At 42.0% G+C, this 21272-nt stretch overlaps 1 protein-coding gene across 12 annotated transcripts in view; it reads left to right on the plus strand.

The window, feature by feature from the left end:
• Positions 1 to 1278: 1278 nt before the first annotated feature.
• Positions 1279 to 21272, plus strand: part of ntrk2a (neurotrophic tyrosine kinase, receptor, type 2a) — a 70329-nt gene continuing 50335 nt past the window's right edge. The window contains exons 1-13 of one of the 12 annotated variants that reach the window (XM_061767939.1): positions 1279 to 1852; positions 4560 to 4634; positions 6235 to 6306; positions 7501 to 7569; positions 7821 to 7969; positions 13896 to 14029; positions 14542 to 14674; positions 14851 to 14922; positions 15999 to 16247; positions 16397 to 16426; positions 18006 to 18017; positions 18132 to 18169; positions 18241 to 18340. In XM_061767939.1, the coding sequence (XP_061623923.1) occupies positions 1614 to 1852; positions 4560 to 4634; positions 6235 to 6306; positions 7501 to 7569; positions 7821 to 7969; positions 13896 to 14029; positions 14542 to 14674; positions 14851 to 14922; positions 15999 to 16247; positions 16397 to 16426; positions 18006 to 18017; positions 18132 to 18169; positions 18241 to 18340 (1372 nt within the window). In that variant the 5' untranslated portion in view covers positions 1279 to 1613. Of the gene's footprint in view, positions 1853 to 3668; positions 3758 to 4011; positions 4301 to 4559; positions 4635 to 6234; positions 6307 to 6511; positions 6745 to 6765; positions 6909 to 7500; positions 7570 to 7820; positions 7970 to 13895; positions 14030 to 14541; positions 14675 to 14850; positions 14923 to 15998; positions 16248 to 16396; positions 16427 to 18005; positions 18018 to 18131; positions 18170 to 18240; positions 18341 to 21272 lie in introns of those variants that run through there. The other 11 variants (XM_061767940.1, XM_061767945.1, XM_061767942.1 and 8 more) reach the window with 11 other exon arrangements.

Genomic DNA, 21272 nt, shown 5'->3' on the forward strand with positions numbered 1-21272 from the left:
AATTTTTGCGTCAAAATACAGCATTTTGTAGCAAAATATATAGCATTTTCATAATAAAACGCAGCACCTATGGCAGCATTTTGCATTTTCTTTGTTGCATATTGCAGCATTTTTGTGGCGAAATACCGACTTTGGCGGCAAATTATTGCTGATACGTGACCAAATAAAACATTTCGCTTGGCGAATGATTATTATTTTTTTTTAACAAAATACAGCATTTTGTTGCAAAATTTGGTATTTTTGGTAAAGCACATTTTGGGGTCCAAATGGCGTTTGTAGCAATCAATAGCGTCTTCCATGGCAAATTCCACGATGCCCGTCGGTTTCTCACGGCACGGCGAGACGACCCGCTGAAGACGACCGCGTTCGCTTCATTTGCGCATCAACGACATTGTGTACAAATCGCTGTATCCACCAATTTCAATTTCAAATCCTGTCATTTGGTGTTCAGAGGCTTTCGCTCTCAAACGACAAACGGCATAGACGTCAACCTTATTCAAGTTGCTGACCCGCAATGGAAAACGCCATAGACGGGCTAATGTGTAACATTTGTGTCGTGGTGTTGTAATCTTTTAAGCATTGGATATTTGAACGGTGGAGCAGTGCTTCTAGACAGACAATATGACAATACGCACATAACCCTAACCTGTATATGCGAACAACAACTAGTATTACTGCGGCTGACTGAACAGTTGTGATATCTATGATATCAATATCTGTATTATCCCGCCCCCAGGTGCCCACGCACGCCCACCAGGAGAAGGAGCAGCACACTGTCCATTGAACTGAAGCAAAAAATGTGACAAAAAAACGGATTATTTTCATTCAATTGAAGTATTTCTGTTGTGTTATTTTCCTTGTTTTATATATATATATATATATATATATATATATAATATATATAATGGAAAGGATTATCGGCCTTTCCATTCATTTCAATGGTGAAAGATGATTTCAGATTTTTTTGCGACGCCCAAATACAAGATACATGTATTTTTTGCATTAGTGGAAAATTTGCATTATTGTTTTTTATTGTTGGGGGGGGGGGGACAATTATGTTTGTCTTTGACGAAATAGATGAGTAGGTCGAAATAGGTTTTGTGGGAACGTCTTCACCTGCAGGCTGGACAACCATGAAGGAGTGAGTGCATGCTGGCTGTGACGTCAGCTGCCTTGTGGCTTCATCCATCCATCCATCCAATCATGGGAGGTTGGGGGTTGCGGGGGGGGGGGGGGGCTCGAGTAGACAGAGGGGAGAGAGTCGAGAGTCTTCTTGGCACACAATGCACTGAGTGTGTCAGTTTGATTTCAGCTGCACTGAAGGAGGATTTCTGTGTGTGTGCGCGCGCGCGTGTGTGTGTGTGTGTGGGGATCAAAGGAGCAAATTGGGCAATTTTCTCGTTTTTCACACTTTGTCTAGCCTGCCTGTACACCTCCCGTCGAGGATTTCATTTCATTTTTGGGGTTTTGTGTGTGTGTGTGTGTGTGTGTAATTGACCCCCCCTGCCGCCCCTTCCCCTCGCCTGGCTGCACTCATCATCCTTACAGCCGACCTGGGCGCGGGGCGCGGTGGGGGCTGCTCGGCGCGCCTCGGCTGACATTTGTAACCCGACATGAGCGCACAGACAGCCGGCAGCGGGGCTCTTCGGTCGCCGTCGGCCCGGATGGTGTGCTTGTGGCTGGCCCTGCTGGGGCTGGCGGTGGGCTCCGGGGACCCGTGGCTGCCCACCGAGGCATGCCAGTCCTCCTGCGCCTGCACCAACACCAGAATCTCCTGCGTGGACCCGGAGAGGGGCATCGCCGCCTTCCCCATCCTGCAGAGCGAGGCTGAGATGGAGAACATCACAGACATGTATGTCAGCTTTTCTTTCCTCCTTTTTTTATTTTCATCGCCTCCTCCGCTTGGCAGCTGACGTCTGCGGCAAACATCTGCATTCATCATCAACATTGAAACACGCGTTGAAATATATTTCAGAAGCATCTACATGCATGAAAACGGATGTTACAAGGAGTCAACTTTGCATATAGTGAGGCTCATGGTCATTTCAAGCATTTTTCATTGAGTGCATTGGAAACTGGAGACTTCATTGTCCACTGGGGTGCACGCGAAGTGTTTGTCTATATGCGCCCTGCGATTGGCAGGCGACCAGTCCAGGGTGAGGACGATCGCTGTGGAAAAATCGAATTGATTCATATTAATGGACAGGAGCCGTGCGGTGTGTGCTGTCCCAATATTAGCACAGACACTGGATGGCCGTGATTGTCTATTTATGAAGCTCACCTGTAGAGATGATGGTGAACAATTTGACAGGGCAAGAGAGTAAAAAGCCATCAAGCCATGATTTATTAAAAACCAAAAAGATAACTCAATAGGACAACAATAAAAGCTTGTGTAAACTGGCGAGAGCGTCTCAAGCGGAGATTGGCTGCCAGTATCTGACTTGGCACGAGATGAACTTTCTGTTATCAATGCTGATAAATGGATCTTTTTTATCCCAAGACCTTGGACAGGTTCTTGGGAGAGTTTGTTATTACTTATTTAATTGGAAATTTACATTATTTAAAAAAATGTCCTCGTTTTAGTTTTTGGAAATAATAATGTATTTGTTTATAATTGTTATTTATAGATGTACTTTTTAATGTATTTTGTAAAAATATTTACAAAATTCTATGTAATATTTCTGGCTGTACTGGTTTTTATTGATTTCTTATTTTTTTTAAATTCAAACTTGGATTTGAATATCTATTATATGTATTATGAGAATATTTATTTTAAGTATCGTAACAATGAAATATACAATGTTGAACTTTCAAACTCTACGACTCCACTTTAAAAAAAAAAAAACACAACAACATCCTTTGATCATGTACGAATAAAATACGGTAAACTGACATAATTTTCCCCTCTTCTCCTCGAAAATAATAGAATAATATGTGAGTTTAACACATTCTAACCACATGCAGCCAATGCGTTCTCACAAAGTCAGATTAACCTCGCTGAAATCTGGTTGCAAACCGGTCAAAAACCCGAACGGCGGGTTTTATAGCTGCTGTTATCTTTACATCAGTGCAAATCATATCAGTTGGCTGTGCAAGCGGGCAACAGGCTGTCAATCATATACATCATCATAGTGTCCTTAATTGCCCCGGTTATGAATCATATCATAACCACAACATTCGGTAAAAACATTATTTATTTATTTTTTTACCCAGCATGCATTGCCGCAGTCGATGAGTGCGGTAGTTGAACCCGCAATGGTGAAGTGAAAAAAAAAAAAAAAAAAAGAAATCTTGAAAGTCCCAAAAAAACAAACAAAAAAATTAACAGTTTATCTGGAATTTTGCAAATCACACTTTAAGGTTAAAAAAAAAAAAGTAAAAATTCAACTACAGTATGTATGTTGTTATTATAAACGGTGATTATATTGTTGCTCACGCAGCATCTCGACTTCTCCTCGACATAACGACTCGAGGTAAGGAGATTATCGTTGTTTATTATGATACCGGCCCACCTTTGCCTTTGATTTTGCCGAAATGCATATTGGAATGGACGACAACACATCAGGTGTCGCCGTTCCCGAACATTTGAAGCCACTTCACCGTGCTGACACTGTTAGCGTACCCTCTTTCTTCCCTGAAAAAAAAAAAAAAGAAGAAGAAGCCAAAAAGCCTTGCAACCACATTTACACATTGACTCTCACGCACCTCTTTGGGAATCCTCTGATTTGCGTAGCGAATCCAAATGTGGTGTTTTGAGGTATGCTGTCGTCATCTATAACAGTGTTTCCCAAACTTTTGAACGACGCACCTCCTTCAACAAGATCAAAGCCTTCTTATCACCAATATAGCCAATCCCACTTGGGGATTGTATTTGTGCTTTTGTGCTTTTTTTTTTTTGGGGGGGGGAATGCATGACAAAATCCAGGCGTCCTCTGGGGTATGCTGTTTGTTGTTGTCTAATAGTGTTTTTTGGGGGGGGGGGGGGGGTCCCAAACATGCCAACCATCCACCTTAGCTCATCTGGCAGGTATTGAATCACCTGTTTGTCGCCTGGTTTGCAACGATGTACTCGTTGCAAATGCAGAATTTGTGATACTAACTCTTGGATTGGATTTTATTCGACTGTGACTGTATCTCGTCACTTTTAGTCATATCCAATCACCGCGCTCAGTAAGCTTTTCCAATCCTATCAGAATGAGTTGTTTTTCGGACGCCCTTCTGAATACATAAAAGGGACAAGGACGCTTATTTTCTTGATGTTCCGACACTGATCCTTCCGGAGTGTTCTCAGGTGTCAACAGTAAGACCTCGTTTATGGGTCCGACCCCGGCCGAAATGCACTCAATCGTACTGAAAAAGCCTCCTCTTCAAGCGCCCCTTGCAGAGGCACATGCTTTCCCTTTGTGCTCCGATGCATGCATGTCCTCCCTACGCTCATTTTTACACTTTGACTGCTAATTATACGCCCTTTATCAGCGGCGCATTGTCTCGCTCGGGAATGTTTGCTTGCCCGAGCAAATAAGGCAGCAGCCCGACACGCTGTTTGTATCTCCCGACAGCTACATCGCCAACCAGAGCAGCTTCTCGTCCATCAACGACAAGGACCTGCACGACTACAAGAACCTCAGAAACCTGTGAGTCTCTCGCAACAGCATAATGGATGTCGCTAATGTGCTGAAAATATTAGAATGGTGTTCGCTTGGGGTGGCACGCTGGACGAATGGTTAGCACAGTTGCTAATAGTTCGCCCAAAGTCACCTGGGATAGGCTGCAGCTCACCTGTGACCTGAGAGAGGATAAGCCCTACAGAACACTTCACTTGAAAGTGAATTTTTAATTTGAGATTCAATTTATTGACTTGTCCTTGTTCATTTTTTACGATTGTTTTTAAAAAATATTTGATAAAATCTGTATTTTATTTGGATGTACAGTATTTAGTTTTCTGCCCTGTTTTAAAGTTTTATTTAAATTGTAATTAAATAGTTTCATACTTAAACTATTAATTATATATATATATATATATATATATGTATGTATCTGTATTAAGCATTTATTTCACCATTATTTTAAATATTTTGATTAATTTACATGAATTCATATTTTATTAATAATTTCTAAATGTGTTATTTACATATTTTATATATATTATCCATCCACTTCTCCTTCTCCTCACACGGGTCGCGGGCGTGCTGGAGGCTATCCCAGCTATCTTCGGGCGAGAGGCGGGGTACACCCTGAACTGGTCGCCAGCCAATCGCATGATACATATTATAAATTATTTCTATTGTCCATTTTAAATGTTATTTTCTCATTTAACACAAAAGTATATTTTCCAATTACTTTGTTCTGGACGAAAAAATAAATAAAATGCATTTCGCATATGAATGCTACTGAAGCTGTTCCTGTCCCTGCACTTGTCACCAGTCACTTGGATCCAGAAAACACACACACATACACACACAGTGCAGATTCAAATTTGCTGCTCCTGCACACGCAGTCACTTTATGTCATCAATGGTATTGATCCAACTGAACAACGAAGAACTCATGTAATTAGCCTGACAAAAGGATCTTGTGCAACTGACAATTTAGTCCAGATCCAAAACGAGACCAACAAATCTTGTTGCACAGGTAGCGGTACAAAACACAGGAACAGTGGACCTAATAAAATAACAGGTGAGCGTGCATGTTGAGCCAAGCACGTTCATGATACAGTTCAATTCCAGTTTTGTATAGGAAGACACTTCCTAATGAAACGGTTCCTGTTCCTGTAAATATAATCACATCCAAATATCCAATGACACAAAAAGGTTGTAATCAGCGTAATAAAAGTGTCTAATGTAACTCGCATTTTCGGTGCTTATGCTAAACTTAACATAAGATCCCAAAATCCAAGCAAGCAGGCAGAGGAACATCTAGTTACAACAACAAAAAAAACAGTTAAAGGTACAGTTAAAAAAAAAAAAAAAAAAAAAAACAATTCCAGCACCAATGGCTGGTCACTAGATCTGGAGGGCAAAAAGGACAGTCACTGATTGGACGAAGTCTGAGTGGGCGTGTCCCAGCAAGTAGGAAAGCATGTGTGTGTGTGTGTGTGTGTGGGGGGGAGACATGACCTCTGATTTGTGTGACAATACGTCACAGCGCATAAATACTGATAAAGAGGCATTATTTATTTTATTTGTCACTCGTGTACTGGTGTGGTGAATGCGATGCGTGTGTTTGTGTGTGTCAGAACGGTGACCAACAGCAGGCTGACGTACGTCTCCAAGTTGGCCTTTCAGAACAACGTCAAATTACAATACCTGTAAGTACAAACAACCTCAGATTATTTTGTTTGACAATTTCCTTTTCTTTCTTATGTCAGCTATAAATATGAGCAGACTGCAAAAATGAGGAAACAACCGCCATCTATCTATCTATGCTATCACAAACTCGTTCGTGTCATAATCCGTGTTTTTGTTGACTTTGTTTTGATTGGATAACATTTTTGTTTTTCATGTGATGTCACTTGTGAATGTTCATTTCGTGTTTTGCTCGTCAGTTTTCCCCTGTCCACCTGTTCTCATTAACCCTGTTCCTTTTGTCTACCAATCAGCTCTCTCCGCCCACTTGTGTCTAGTCCAGGTGTGCCTCGTTGTCTCGTCAGTTTGTTTGCATTTCGTTCCCTGCTTTCTTGCAGTCTGTGTTGGTGCGTTGTCGTCATTTGCCATGTTTTCTTAGTACCCTCGCGTTTCTTGTAGTGGTGAGTGTTTTGTTTCCCTGTTATGTTGAATTGAGATTTTTGGACTTTATTAAATTTAGTGTGCTTCCATGATCCTCGTTTGCCTTTTTTTTTAAATTAAATGACTTTACAAGGCTCCTGCTTTGCCTTCTTGCAGCTCCGGACTTGAGTCCTCAATCCTGAGGGTTGGCATCCATTATATCTGTTTCAGACTAAACATTCATTTTTTAACATTTTGATCATATTTACAATGTTTGGTAATGACCTTAGAGCATTAGTGATGGGAGAAGGATCAACACACAAGCACACAACTCATCCTCACTTGTCTATATTGCGTGAGCACCACACCACGTCAGCATGGGAGTAAGCTAGCAACCGATGTTAGCAAACTTACCTTCAAAATATGCGATTTATTAGCTTCGCAGATAGGCGGTTCTCCTGTTCCATCAGGGAAAACATTTCTTAGTAACTGAAAGAGTTTAGAGTTAACAGATGAGAACATCCGAACTCTGTTGCTAACCAAAAAAGCAGCACTGATCGAGGCACATAAAGAAAGTCTTATCACGATGTAAACGAGTTACCTTCACGTACATTATTAGCATTTGACTAGAATCTGATGCTCCACAATGTTGTTGTTGGCAGAAATGCTACTTTTAGAGGAACATTCACTAGCTGTACAGGTCCAGACTGCACAAAATAATGACCGTCACCATCACTAGGATTAATTTATGATTTTTCTTTGTGACAATTCAAACAATATCATCCTTTGATTGGCAGGAATCTGAAAGATAACAACCTGTCATCGCTGTCCTGGACCTTATTCCGACACCTCAACATCTCTTACATGTGAGTCGATTCATGGCTTTGTCTATACAGAATGGCTATTAAGGGGAAAATGATGTTTTATGTCATATAATTATGCCCTTAGATGTAGGTTAATGCAAGTTAGCCCTCCTGTGTCCTTGTTTAAACTGCATAGAAAAAAAACCCTACATCATTCTAGTCTAGCTCTGCTTCTCGCTGTCCTTTACTGTGTGCATTAAATGTGTGTGTGTGTGTGCGTGTGTGTGCATGCGCACGCGTGCGTGTGTGTGTAGGATCCTGACAGGAAACCCACTGCACTGTTCCTGTGAGAACATGTGGATCAAGCTGTGGCTGGGAGAGGAGGCGGACACCCAGGAGCTGCGCTGCATCGAGGACGGCGGAGGACGCAGCCCGCTGTCCAGACTTCGACTCTCCAACTGTGGTGAGGGCGCGCGGGCGCACGCACACACATTCACACACACGCCGCTAAAACTGTTACACCCCTGTCCTGTAGGTGGCGGTAATGCACATAATGTACTGCCACGCATAGCACGCGATTATTTTTCAGGGAAGGAATAAACTAACGTGCAAACAAATGAATAAACACACACTTAGAAAGGGACATACTGACTGACTAGCTAATGATTGAATGCGCAGATAAACTGACTGACTGACTAACTCACTCACTCACTCACTCACATATCACCCAAGCAAAGAACAAACTAATGAACAAGCAAACTTCATAACTTAAACTGTCTATTTGAGGGACGGACAGCATTTGAGGAAATGTATCCAAATGTATCCCTGATTGATACATTTTTTTTTTTTTTTCCCAATTTTGGGTTTGGATTAATGCATTGCAGAAGTGCAAAGTCTCTTATTCCCTGAAGGAATGACACGTTATCTAGGCAAAGAAAGATATTTAAGCCCTAAAATTAAAATAGCCCGAATATTTAGATGAACGGCGATAAAAGGCGGCGAAAGGCAGCCCGCAGCGATGCACGTCGTTATTTACAATACTAACGAGCGCAATGTCAACTTAAGCACCATGCCGCCCCGCCGCAGACCACAAACCCTCCTTGCGTACTTATCACGCTGGAGTATATAAACGTCTGCATTTAATTGACACACTGTTTCTTTGGCTCCTTTGTACCAACACGATGAATTTTTCATGAATGGCTCTATTTTAGACACTGTTCGTAAACGGCTGACGTACTTCCACCTCTGATTGGTTTGCATTTAAAAACAATTGTTCCCATGGGAGAAAAAGGGAAAAGAAAATAACTACAAAACTGTACAGGTAGTGTTTTCAGTCACATTTCAACCAAAGGCATAATTTGTTTGAAATGTTCTGAACTGTCACACGAGTGTAAAAGTAACTCAGTGCTGTTAAGAAACAAGCATAAAAAAATAAAAAAAAACAATTCTACAGTAACTTCGATAAGTTGTAAACGGTTTGTGAGCCTCGTGCATGTTTTTCTCCCCCAAAGATTGATTTGTAAAAACCTTTGTACATTTAAAAAAAAATGTCAAAATGAAATGCCATCCATCTATTTTCCATGCCACTTATCATCAAAATTACACAAAAAAAGAAAAGAAAATTGTGTGCGACCGCTGAGCGATGCGACTGATGACCGAAGGATTTCATAGCAATTCCTGGATAGCATGCAAATATGCTGCCTAGTAGCTTTTCCGCTGCATTGATACACATTTTAAAAAATGTAGATGGGCAAAATGCAATTGCTTAATTAATATGAACAAACAACAAAGAACAATGAACTAACTGACTAACTGACTAAATAAATATACATAATAAAGCAAGAGGCCCCGGGCGTAAGAGGCTTTTAATGGCGGATTGAGTGAGATGGTCAGCGATTGCTCAGGGCAGTCGGGACGCACAGAACACAAACGCTGTCCTTGATAATTCCTATTGATCCGCTCCTTCTTCCTTCTGTCCATTAGCGGAGGTTATTTTTGGCATTGGGGGAAGCCCACCTCAACTCCTCTTTGGCCGCGGGACGCACGAGGAGGCGGGCACGGTCCGGTCGGAGCCCCGAGGCTGTCGGGGGTTACGCCGAGAACTAGAAAAAGTCCAGCTGGACGCTTAGCCTTTGTTTGTCTGTCTGCTGGCGTGTTCCGCTGTCCGTCTGTGCGCTTGTCAGCGGCCGTGCCCTCAGGCTCGCGCTGATCTCACACATATGTCTCACTCTGGTTGGTGCTGCACTCCCACCAGGGAACGGACGAGCCGAGACCATCCATCCATTTCCTATCGCGCCTGTCCTCATTATAGACACTGTTCTAAAGTAAAAAAAAAATACTTCAATGCTTTCTAGTAGATCTGGATGAGTTTAAAGATGATTTAGTGTTCTTGCAAGAAGGAAAAGCAAACATAGAGCAAAAGAAGCTTCCAAGGCGGTTGTGCAAAGGATACTTCAAACATGGACTGCATTCTATCGCAGGAAGATGGTCTTGGTCTTAAGTATTCAGTTTTAAGCGAGTCACATGCAGGTATGTGACATAGTTATGTAGGAAATGTGCCCACATCTCCCATTTTCCATCAAATCCCCCGAAATGGCGGCCAGCCATAAGAGCTAAGATTCAAACCCGGATCTCCTGACCATGAGGCAGTCGGGGTAACCACAAAGGCACCGTCACGCCCAAGCCAGTACTATCCGTGTCAGAAAAGTTACTCTATTTCTCCGAGTTTACAATTTAGCCGTAAATTGTATGAAAAATACAAGTTTGTAGATGCCGAGACCTTTTAGCTCCGTGGTCCTAATCGGATTAAAAAACAAAACGAAAAAACTAACAAAACAAACAAACGCTTGCCTCAAATAGACACCTCACTCAGGAAAAAAAAAATAAAATAAATGAAAGTATAATGAGCTCAGTTTATTGATGCTGTTTTCCCATATTCTGGAGCCTATTTGCACTTTGTTGCTAACCAAAACACGAACACCTAACAAAGCACATGAATTGCATTATTACCATACTTTTCTGAAATAGTTTCCATCCCTTTAATAGATGCTTTGCCCCAATTAGTCACCCACTTAACACAAATCAACACCTCCCCTGAAATATTTCCATCTATCTCTTTTTTTTCATTTTCTATAGCGTGCACACAGAGAGCGATTAGAACCCCGAACCTCAGAAATGTCAGGCAGATGCGCTAACCACGCGTGGTTTATTTGTTCTATTTTACTGTATTTCTATGTAATAATCATTATTTCAAACTGCGCTTTCACTTTACATACATTGCAATACGCCAAGAAAGCAAGGCCTCCGCCCTAAAAGATGCCCCCTCCCATTTGTAACTGAGTGGATAAGCTCCACAAAAATGGTCCCCTTTCCAACTTGCAGCGGTGTCTGAGGTGGAAGCAGACAATATTTTCCCTGTGCACCTACTGTATGTTGTGTACGGAGATAAAGCAGACATGGAGGCAGCCAAACGGCTGAACCAAGCCGCTGAGGAGACCAGATGTGCTCCAGTGTCGACAGAGCACATTCATACTTTTGGGTGAATTGCTGCCATCTGAATGGAAAGAGCGCTCGGGTTGAATAGGAGTAAATGACACCAGCGGGATGCGAACGCCGTCATAACGCGCTTTTTTATGGTGCGCGTTGAACACAAAGGGAGGGGACGGAGGTAAAAGTAGCAGGTACAATGATAAATGGGGGATGTTATTAAAGCGAATGTTTCATTTCAAGTCTTTTAAGAGTAATGACCTCAAGTCAAACTATATGGGTTGCTGTCAAACAGAAGGGCGACTGACCTTTAAACATGCCAACATACTTATAAAGCCTAATTAGGTTCAATGAGGCAAATTTACAATGGAATGAACCAAGTGGACCCATTGCGAAAGAGTGATGTGAATTTCTGCAAATACACCATCCCACAAATAGTTGTCTTCTTACGCCTCCTTTTTTCCCCCTTAGGGGAAAAACAAACATACAGTAAATCTCATGATTCCATAGACGCCCTTGTTCATACACATTTGAACTCATTTGCTAGCCAAAACAGCAGCACATACCAAAGCATGTAAACATTGATGACGGTTTTGTCGCCCCAATTAGTCACCTGTTAATCTCTTATAATCAACTCACGTCATGACATTAAGAAGTTAACTGCTGTTCAGCCCATTTGAAGTCTGTTGCTAACCAAAACAGCAGATTGTGATCCACTCCAAGAAAATGTACACCTCCATTACATAGGTTCCTCTCTTTTTCCGTCACGTCGTATCATGTGGTTATTTGAGTATTGTTCACATAGCTATTAATGCTGAGCCCTTTTGAGTTATGTTGCTCACCAAAACAGCAGCGCAGATGTTGGTCTCGCCGGCGAATTAAAGAGCCCGAACAAGCTACCTCTTCAGTACTGGTTTTTGTTCTGCCCACTCACCTCGTTTTGCCGTTTACCGGTAAAACGACACTTTCACAGGACATCGGTTGTAATATGAATCCAAAAATAGACGCCTCCCCCATCTGCAGTTGAGTAAATAAACGGCCACTATTTTCAAAAATATCCCCACAGAAAAGCAGGACTTAGTTAGTTAGTTAAAAAGTTGGTCGGTTATTAGTATCCATTAAAAGTTGGTGCCGATAAAGGTGCAGACTGACTGCAGTTATCGCCCACTCGCATTCTTGCAAGTGGGCTGGCGACCCCCCCACTTGCAGCTGTGACGACAACTTTGGTATGCATAGAATTTACAATGCAGTAAATAAGAAAACGCATGGGAAAATACACTGCATTTGCAGTGTATTTTGTGACTGTGTGACTTTTCCAGATGTTTACACGCAGGCTGTAAACTGGAGATGCGCGCAGAATAGTCACGCGCTGCGCCGCCAATGCTAATTAGCGCTTCCTTCCTTCCTTCCTGATCACGTCCCAAAGGATTGCAGTCACCAAATGTCAAGGCTGGTTTCACCACCAAAAGCTGAGCGTGGAAATAATTTCCCTGCAGAATCATCACGTTACAGTACCAGCGGCCTCATGTTTAGGTGTATCGACACTTGAATTGGACAAAGTGTGTTTTATAGGATGGCTCAGAAGATATGCGCTTGTAACGCAGCAGCTGGCGTCGCGGAAGCCATTGTCTTTTTCATGTCTCTGGTGGTGATTGAACGGGTTGCCGTGGTGATAAGTGGGTTGCCTTGGTGACAGGCCGACGGACAAAAGGACTTGATAAGAAATCTGTCCAGTTTAATGCGCGCTTGCTGTCAACGCCTCGCCATCTCCTCTGGCTGACTGACGTAAGGCCTGCGAGGACTGTCTCTTTATTTTTACGTGGTCTTAAATAACTAATAAACCAGGCATAACTTTCATTACCTGATTAGGATTTAAACATCGACAAGCAGCTTGGAAAACATTTTTATTAATGCACCATTTATATGGCACTGATCGAAATACTTAGAGTTAATGTGTTTTATTCGTAGTTACTATAGTAGAATTATAGTACCGTACATGCCAGACTTGTACAATAGACTGTTTTGTTATCATAAATATTTTTGGCATCTTCGAGCCACAAGTTTTGCACCTTGATGTGAGGGCACATTGACACGATTGCAGAACAGGAGAGTACACATCAGAAGCTGTAATTTAATGTGTGACTTGATGTTGTTTGTGGCAAAAAAAATTTTTTTTAATTTTTTTATTATATATATTTTTTTTACCTCGTTTGGCCGTGAACTTTGACATTAGGCACATGCAAGGTCAAAGTCAGCTGCCACTGGAAAAAAAAGAAAAGGAAAAAAAATAGATGAGTGGGTATCCATCAACTGTATGCTTACTAAGTATGAAGATGATGGGATGAAGAAAAAGTTCAGTTCAAATTAGGAGGTGGTGGCAAAGTGCCTGCCTCTTTGAATCGATGTAGCAAATCTCAAATGTCTTGCAGACAAATAAGCAAAGCTACTAAGAGAAGGACAAGGCAACATATCGTGCCTTGTTTGCACTGGTTACTAAAAAGTGATTTTGAAAAATGAGTTTTTTTCTGTTGTCTGGTCTTGTCCGATGAGCTGATTTTTGTCATTCACAGGTCACCTCCTGATGATTCCTGTTTACGTGCACACACACACACACACACACACGCGCGCGCACACACACAAAGGGAACTGTGTCTAATCAGTTTATTAGCAGTCTGCGTGCTGGAGTCTTCCATCGCTAATGAGTGTAACCGCTTCTCTGTGTTTCTTTGTGTGTGTGGAATTGAGGTGAGCGTGCACACATGAAAGGCGAGGGCGCCGAGTTTGAATCCAAGGTCTTTCTTTTGACTCGCTCTCTCTGTGTGTGTTTACGTGCAAAGTGTTTCAATGGGAGAGAAAAGAAAGTTGGTGTTGCCTCACTTTTCCTCGATCGCTTCTTCACTCAGAGCTTCCCATGGCGACGCTGATGTCGTCCAAAGTGACCGTCATGGAGGGCGAGAACATCCAGCTGTCCTGCGCCACCTCGGGTGTGCCTTCGCCCGACCTCATCTGGAACACGGCGCTCGTCACCAGCTCTGAGGTCCGTATACACACACACACACACACACACACTTACTGTATATATCCCACAAGTCATGGAAATGAGCGCAATAAAGCATCGCTGCATGGAGTCATCGTCACTGAATCAAAATAATGGTTTCGGGGTTAGGAAATGAATGGCGCTCTCGTGGGAATAATTGAAAATGTCTTTTCGAAGGGTTAGCTATACACTTTTGTATCGCTTGAGCTTGTCTGATGGACTGATAATATTTGCATTTGGGGCATAATTGAAGAAGACTATCGAAGGGGCCTTGGAAGGAATTGTATCGAGAAAATCAAACTTCACAGAATACTATATTATATATGCATAGATGAATGTGAACAAATGCGGCAAGAGTCGTCAGCAGCATTGTATGCGGGGACCACACGGATCGACAATACCGCATATGAATGCAGGAATGAAGCCGGCGGTATTCTCGGTAGTGCCGTGAAGAAGGCTATTCAGAGCACCGACTTTTACTCAAATCCGCTCACGCTAAATTCTGTCGGCAGATCGAGAGATCGGGCCAGAGCTCCGTGCTACACTTGTCCAACTTGTCATCGTTGGACCACAACAGCAAGATCAGCTGCACTGCAGAGAACATCGTCGGCGAGAAAGAGGCCTCGCTGCTGTTGGACATACTGTGTACGTTTGCCCTTTTATGCAAAAATCCAATTAGATGAAAGCTGTTCACGCGGAGCCGGACAAAATAGACCTTCTTTGCTTTTAATGCTTTGCTCGCGTTAAGTCTTTGTGCGTGTGTGTGTGTGCGTGTGTGTGTGTGTGTGTGTGTGTGTGCCCGCTGCCGCTAATCTCCCTAGTTCCTCCCAATATCACCAAGTTGAGCGACGCTATCCCGGACCACCACTGGTGCATCCCCTTTAGTGTGGCAGGTAAGATGGGGTTAGACTCTTGCTTTTCATGTATCGTATGTTCCCCCATCCATCCATTTTCTGAGGTCGGGTCACGGAGGCAGTAGCTTTACAGGGACGCCCAGACTTGCATCTCCCCAGCCACTTCATCCAGCTCTTCCGGGGGGGGGGGGGGGGGGGGGGAGACATCGTCTCTCCAGCGTGTCCTAGGTCATCCCCGGGGTCTCCTTCCGGTGGGACATGGCCAGAAAACCTCACCGGGAAGGAGCCCAGGAGGCATCCTAATCAGACTGTCATTGCCCACGTGAGCATTGGACTCCCCCCAGCAGAACGATGGAGTCCCAAGCGGGAGCGCTCTCCAGCACCCCCTCTGAGGACTCCAAAAAGGGTGGGTACTCTGAACTGCTGTTTGGTGCATAGGCACAAATAACAGTCAGGACCCGTCCCCCCCACCCGAAGGCGGAGGGAAGCTACCCTCTTGTCCACCGGGGTGCACCCCAATGTGCAGGCGCCGAGCCGGCGGGCAATAAGTATACACACACCTGCTTGGCGCCTCTCAACTCCAGAGTGGAAGGGAGTCCAACCCCTCTCGAGAGGACTGGTACCAGAGCCCAAGCTGTGTGCGGAGGCCAGAAAAACTCTATCTCGTTGGAACTTCTCGAGCTCACACATCAGCTCGGGCTCCTTCCCTGCCAGAGAGGTGACATTCCACATCCCCTGAGCCAGCTTCTCTAGCTGGGGATCGGATCGCCAAGATCCCTCACACCGCACCTGACCCTTATGGCCCCTCCCTCAGGTGGTCAGCCCATGGGAAGGGTATTGTATGTTTTTTCTCATAATACTGGTTTACAATAAATTCACCCTTCTTTAAAATATAGCACCATTTTCTGAGACTATTTTTGTATTTTACCATGGACAAAAGTCCTAGTAACATGAGAAAATCCTAATTTTCCAAGAATGAAGTTGTAATGTGATGAAATGTTTCTAAAAAAATTGTCAGCGATAGTGAGAGGTTCTAGCAGGCCAAACGACAAATGATCTATAACTGATGCAAGACTGATTTTAAGAAGGTAAAACTGAATCTATGTGTTTACCAGGCAACCCAGAACCTCAGATGCAGTGGTTTCTGAACGACAAAGCGGTGACCGAGGACAAATTCATCAAGACCATGATCTATGACGTGACGGAGCGCGAGTATCACGGCTGTCTGCAGCTGGACAGCCCCACGCACCTCAACAACGGCCTCTACACGCTGGTGGCCAAGAACGAGTACGGAACAGACCGGAAGCGGGTCGAGGCCCACTTCATGCGCAAACCCTGGGACGGTGAGGAGTCACACTTGACAGGTCATTATGGCGCACACCACATCTGAATTCTGCTGAGGGGGGGAAAAAAAAAAAAAAAAAAAAAAAAAAAGCCTTCCTGTCAGGCGTTGTCTTTACTCGCCCATTGATCTCACTTTCAAGTGTTTCAATCTTTTTTTATTGTACTCTAGCAGGAACTGAGAAAGAATCCTACTACTACGGTGAGTGAAATGTGAAAATACAAACGTTTGAATAAAGTTGTAATGATAGAAAAGAGAAAAAAAAACTTCCAAACTAAAAAAATCTTTGGGGCTGAATTTCTTAAGCTTGACCTGGCCTTAAAGGAATTATTAACAATTTGAAATAAAACTTAGCACAAAACACCCCTTCTGCTAGAAATAGTACAAAAATAAATGTTGGGAAAAGCCAACTTTATTTGGGGTTAATTAGAGGCACTTTAAATGGTGGCAAGTTTGTGCACTTCACATGAGTTTGAATGTGATTGGTTCATTCTGAACAAAGCCACATCCCATTTATAAAAGGGTGTGCACACTTGTGAAATCACATTATTTGACTTATTTATACTGACCCTTTCTAGAAGAGAAAAATAATAATACTAATAATTCAATTGAGTTGTACAGGTTGTAGTTCACATTAATGGTGCAAAGAAGATTTGAAATAATTTATTTTGGTACATTTTGTTTCTTTATCTCACCAAAACCTGGCATTTGAACAGGGGTGTGTAGACTTTTTATATCAATTGTACAGCACTTGGCTTTGTTACAAATTCTGTCCTCTGACTTAAAAAAAAAAATTCATTCTCATGAAATTACTATGATCTCGTAGAATAATGTTCTTTCGTATTATGTACGACTATAACATTATGACTTTATTCTCATAAAATTACATATTTTCTTAACAATTTACATATTTTTTGCTAAAGTATTACGAAAAAACATTTTCTCGAAACAGTTATAATTTCATGAGGAAAAAGTCATTTTTTTTACAACTTGATTCGTTGTAATATGTAAAAAAACCAAACATGACATATAAAAGATGACTAAGGTTGTAATATGCCCCCCCCCCCCCAAAAAAAACAAACAAACAAACAAACATGTTTTTAACAATGGTGTCCTTTTTAAGTTTGAGAATATAGTCATGATGGATTGGGATTTATTTTTTTAAATTGTCTTTTTTGTAAAATCACGGAAGTGGCGTCATATTTTTACAATGGTAACGTCATAATGTTATCATAAATCACACTGTTGTGTTGACAATTTTGACATTTACTCATTCAAATCCAAACTTTATTCTCGTACTATTCAGACTTTAATAAAAAATAAACTGAATACTACCAGAATACTAACTTTACCCACTTAAACTTTCATATATTTTTTTCCCCATGTAACTTTATTTTTCCCCCCCCCCCTTTTTTTTGTGTGTTTCCTTCGTGCCTCATTGTTCATTTTTTTTTTATGTGTTATGTGTCGTTTTCGTCCTCATTTCGGCGAGGGCGCGTTGCCTATTTACACAACCTCGCAGCCGGGAACACAGCGCACGCTAGTGTATCTCATGCCCTCATTGTGGCCCAAGTTTATTTGATCTATATTTTATCTTTGCATGCTTGATGTGAGCCATTGTTGTCTTGTATTTTGGCGCTTCAATGCAAGATAGTTGACATCATTTGTAAGCTGCATGTCAAAGAAAATCCTCTTGAAATGTGTTGACTTTTTTTGCGGTCTAATTTGTTTTTCTGTCTCTCTCCTGCTGCTTCTTAACCTCGCCTTCTCTTGGCTGCAGACTTCCCCATAGGTACTTGCTCCAAATGTCTTTTTTTGTGTGTGCCACACTTACGATGTGGTGTAAAATAAGGGCAGAATCCTACGGTCGTTCACTTGTTTAACAGATTGGTTTCTTCTCGAACAGATGGCCCCACTGCAGACCCACCAGAGGACAGAGTCGCCGTAAGTCTTCAATCAGGCTTCCATGCGGCCCGTGCACTTGACAAATGTGCTAAATTTTGTCCTCCCTGCAGGTGTACGTGGTGGTGGGGATTGCCGCCGTTGCCTTCTTCGGTTTCCTGATTATGTTGGCCATCCTCAAGTTTGGGGGCAACTCCAAGTTCGGCATCAAAGGTAAGTCCGCGCTGGCGCTTGGCGACGACGTGAGAAGAATTGTTTGTTGTGTACAACGGATGGCTTCATGAAGACGCAATATATCAGCTATCCCGCAGGGCGATACCCAAGAAGTTCTATTTATTGTGAAGTGGGACCTTCTCTAAGAAATATAACACGTTGTCGCAAAAAACAAGACACATCGCCTCTGAGAGGTGTGCTTAGCAATCATTTCATATCCACTAGAAGTTACGTTGCGTAGCTTTGAGCAAGTCGCTTTATGCAACTTTGCACTCTGTTATGTTGTGTTACGATGCGTTGCTTTGCCTTGTGGTGTATTGCGTTCCTGAGTAATTACGTTTCGGTCTGGCGTGTTAAGCAGTGTTAAGTTGCGTTACTTTTGCATTACAATGCGTTTTTGGTGCATTGCGTTAGGTGTGTCGCGTTACTGGGCTTTGCATTATGTGGTGCGTTGCCTTGCGTTATGTACTTTGCATTAGCCTACTGTACATTAAGTTGTGTCACGGTATGTTGCTTTAACGTGTGTTGCGTTAAGGTGCGATCCGTTGCGGTACATTGCGTTACGGTATGTTGCATTACAGAAGGTTGCGTTACGGCGGAGTGCATTACGTTACGGTATGTTACAGTATATTTACATTATGGAGTCATTTACATTATGTCAAGTTGCGTTACAGTAATTTGCGTTACGGTAATTGCGTTACGTTAGGTTCTTGTATTCATTTCTTTCTCTACTTGTATAAATTAAGAGACATAAAAAAAAATGTGACGCAGATCATCTTTTTTTTTTTTTTTTTCCATCCCAGAACTGAATACTTGTATGTGCATTATTAAAAAAAAAAAAAAAAAAAAAAAAAAAGTGACTTCCAGTCTTAGAGGTTCCACTGTAATTTTCACCAATGCATTTGTAGAGTATTAACACAATGTTAATACAAATGATGTGCGTCCATGAATCCATCCAGTCCAGGTGGTGGCATCCACCGAGGAGCCCGTTTCTTGTTTCTTCCCTCTCAACTTTACTGATGTCTTGAGAATGGCCGTCAAAGACTGTTTGAGTCCTTCTAATGTGATCTGCTGTGCAGATTTGGCTAATCTCTTTGCTTGGCTTTCTCATTCTTTGCAAACTAACCATAACTGCTGCACATAACATGCATGTGTTGTGTTGTCCACATGCACTTTTAGGTTCTATACATAAAGCCTTTAAACACGACGTAACCCTTCAACACTATTTCAAATAAACAATGTGTGCTGGAGTCCCGCCGTTCTGACAGTTGAAGTGCAGTATTTTGGCAGTGATTGATTCATGGCCCTCAAGCGTGACACATGCGCCCTGAGCTCTTCGTGCGTTTGTGGTTTTTTAGGGGTCGTCTTCTTTCACCAGGGGGTTACAAACGTGGCCTCTTTAAGACCTTACAGCTTCCTTGTTTTTGTTTTGAATAATTACACTGTCGAGGCGTATTGTGCGGCGCGGACTAGGGTTTCCCGTGAGTTGAGTCCCAGCGAGGAAGCAGAACTTCAATTTCCAGCAAAAAAAAAATGATACGCAATGGTGACACAATATAGCAAATTACCACCAGAAGGATAAACAAATTAGCAGCTCTCTGAAAGTGTCAATTTAAACTGAGCATTATTACATAACCTAAGCCATTGATGGCAGTCAAGTTGGGAATGTGTGAAGTGAGTGTGCGGGGCCGCGTGTTCTGTACAGATGTGTACCGTGTGAGAAAACCCCCCCTATGTGTGTGTGTGCGTGTGAACCATGTTGCTGTTGGCGCTGATGTTTACATTATTCATAAGTGTGACGTTATCTCTCATCCATAACAAATGGGCAACATTTGGTAGCGGGTTTCTTCTCACGCAATGCCCGATTCTTGACGCACCTGGCCGGTGCTTTTTATTGCCTCACAGTAATGTTGTTGTTGGTGTTGTGCGAGCGTGTCTGTGTGTTAAGTCACATCCACCGAGGTGCAGTGGAACAACTTCTCAAGTCCAGCACAGTCTGTTCCGGTGCAAAAGAAACATTGGGAATAATCGCTTCCCAACAAACATTCGAGGCTGTAACTCTTAGCCAGTGCTAATCCGTGGTAACACTGCAGCTCTGCTTACCGTTTGGCTTTTGACATGACAGTTTATCCGAATTGTCACGATACGATTTCTGAATGGCTTGATGCGATTTTCACAAATAAGCAATTCAATTTCACGTTGGATGTGTGTGTGTCTGACCCATACTGTACTTAGTACACTAAAACAAACTTGAAAAAAATTCAAACGACTTAATTTTTGGCTGCATGTGCTTCAAATGTGGTAAAATGATGGAATTTTCCCATCTTTTCCTAAAAAATAATCATATTTGTGAACACATTTTAATCATGTTCAACCCATGTACATGTTCGATTTAAGTACGTTTGGTCTTTTTTTTCTGGTGTATTTTTACATAAACAGCAGTTGATAAAGAAGATATGCACATTTAAAATACAGATACATCTCAATAAATTAGAATATGCCAGAAAGGTCAATTTCAGTACTCCTACATTTTATACATTCATTAAACACTTGGGAAAACCTGCCTAATATCTACATAAAAAAATAATTTCCATTGTTTCTTGATTTTATTTTATTTTGAAAATTTTTATTTGTATTTATTTATTTTTTTAACGTGATATTCTTGTTTTTTAGAAATGGTGGATTTTTTGTTTGCAGTAAGCTATAATCAAAATTATGCATATATATATATATATATATATATTGTAAAAAACTAAATCATAATTTCACTCTGTGCGTGTAGTGCATCTCTATAATAAGTTTTACTTTTTGAATCAAACTACCTAATTAAATGAAGCTTTCGACACTATTCTAATTTGCTGAGACGTCCCTGTATGACAAAAAAATTGTTGTGGCTTGAGTTGCCCTTTAAGATTTCAAATGATCGAAATTA

The sequence above is a fragment of the Phyllopteryx taeniolatus genome, chromosome 3, assembly GCF_024500385.1.
Source record: "Phyllopteryx taeniolatus isolate TA_2022b chromosome 3, UOR_Ptae_1.2, whole genome shotgun sequence".
NCBI classification, from domain to species: Eukaryota; Metazoa; Chordata; class Actinopteri; order Syngnathiformes; family Syngnathidae; genus Phyllopteryx; species Phyllopteryx taeniolatus.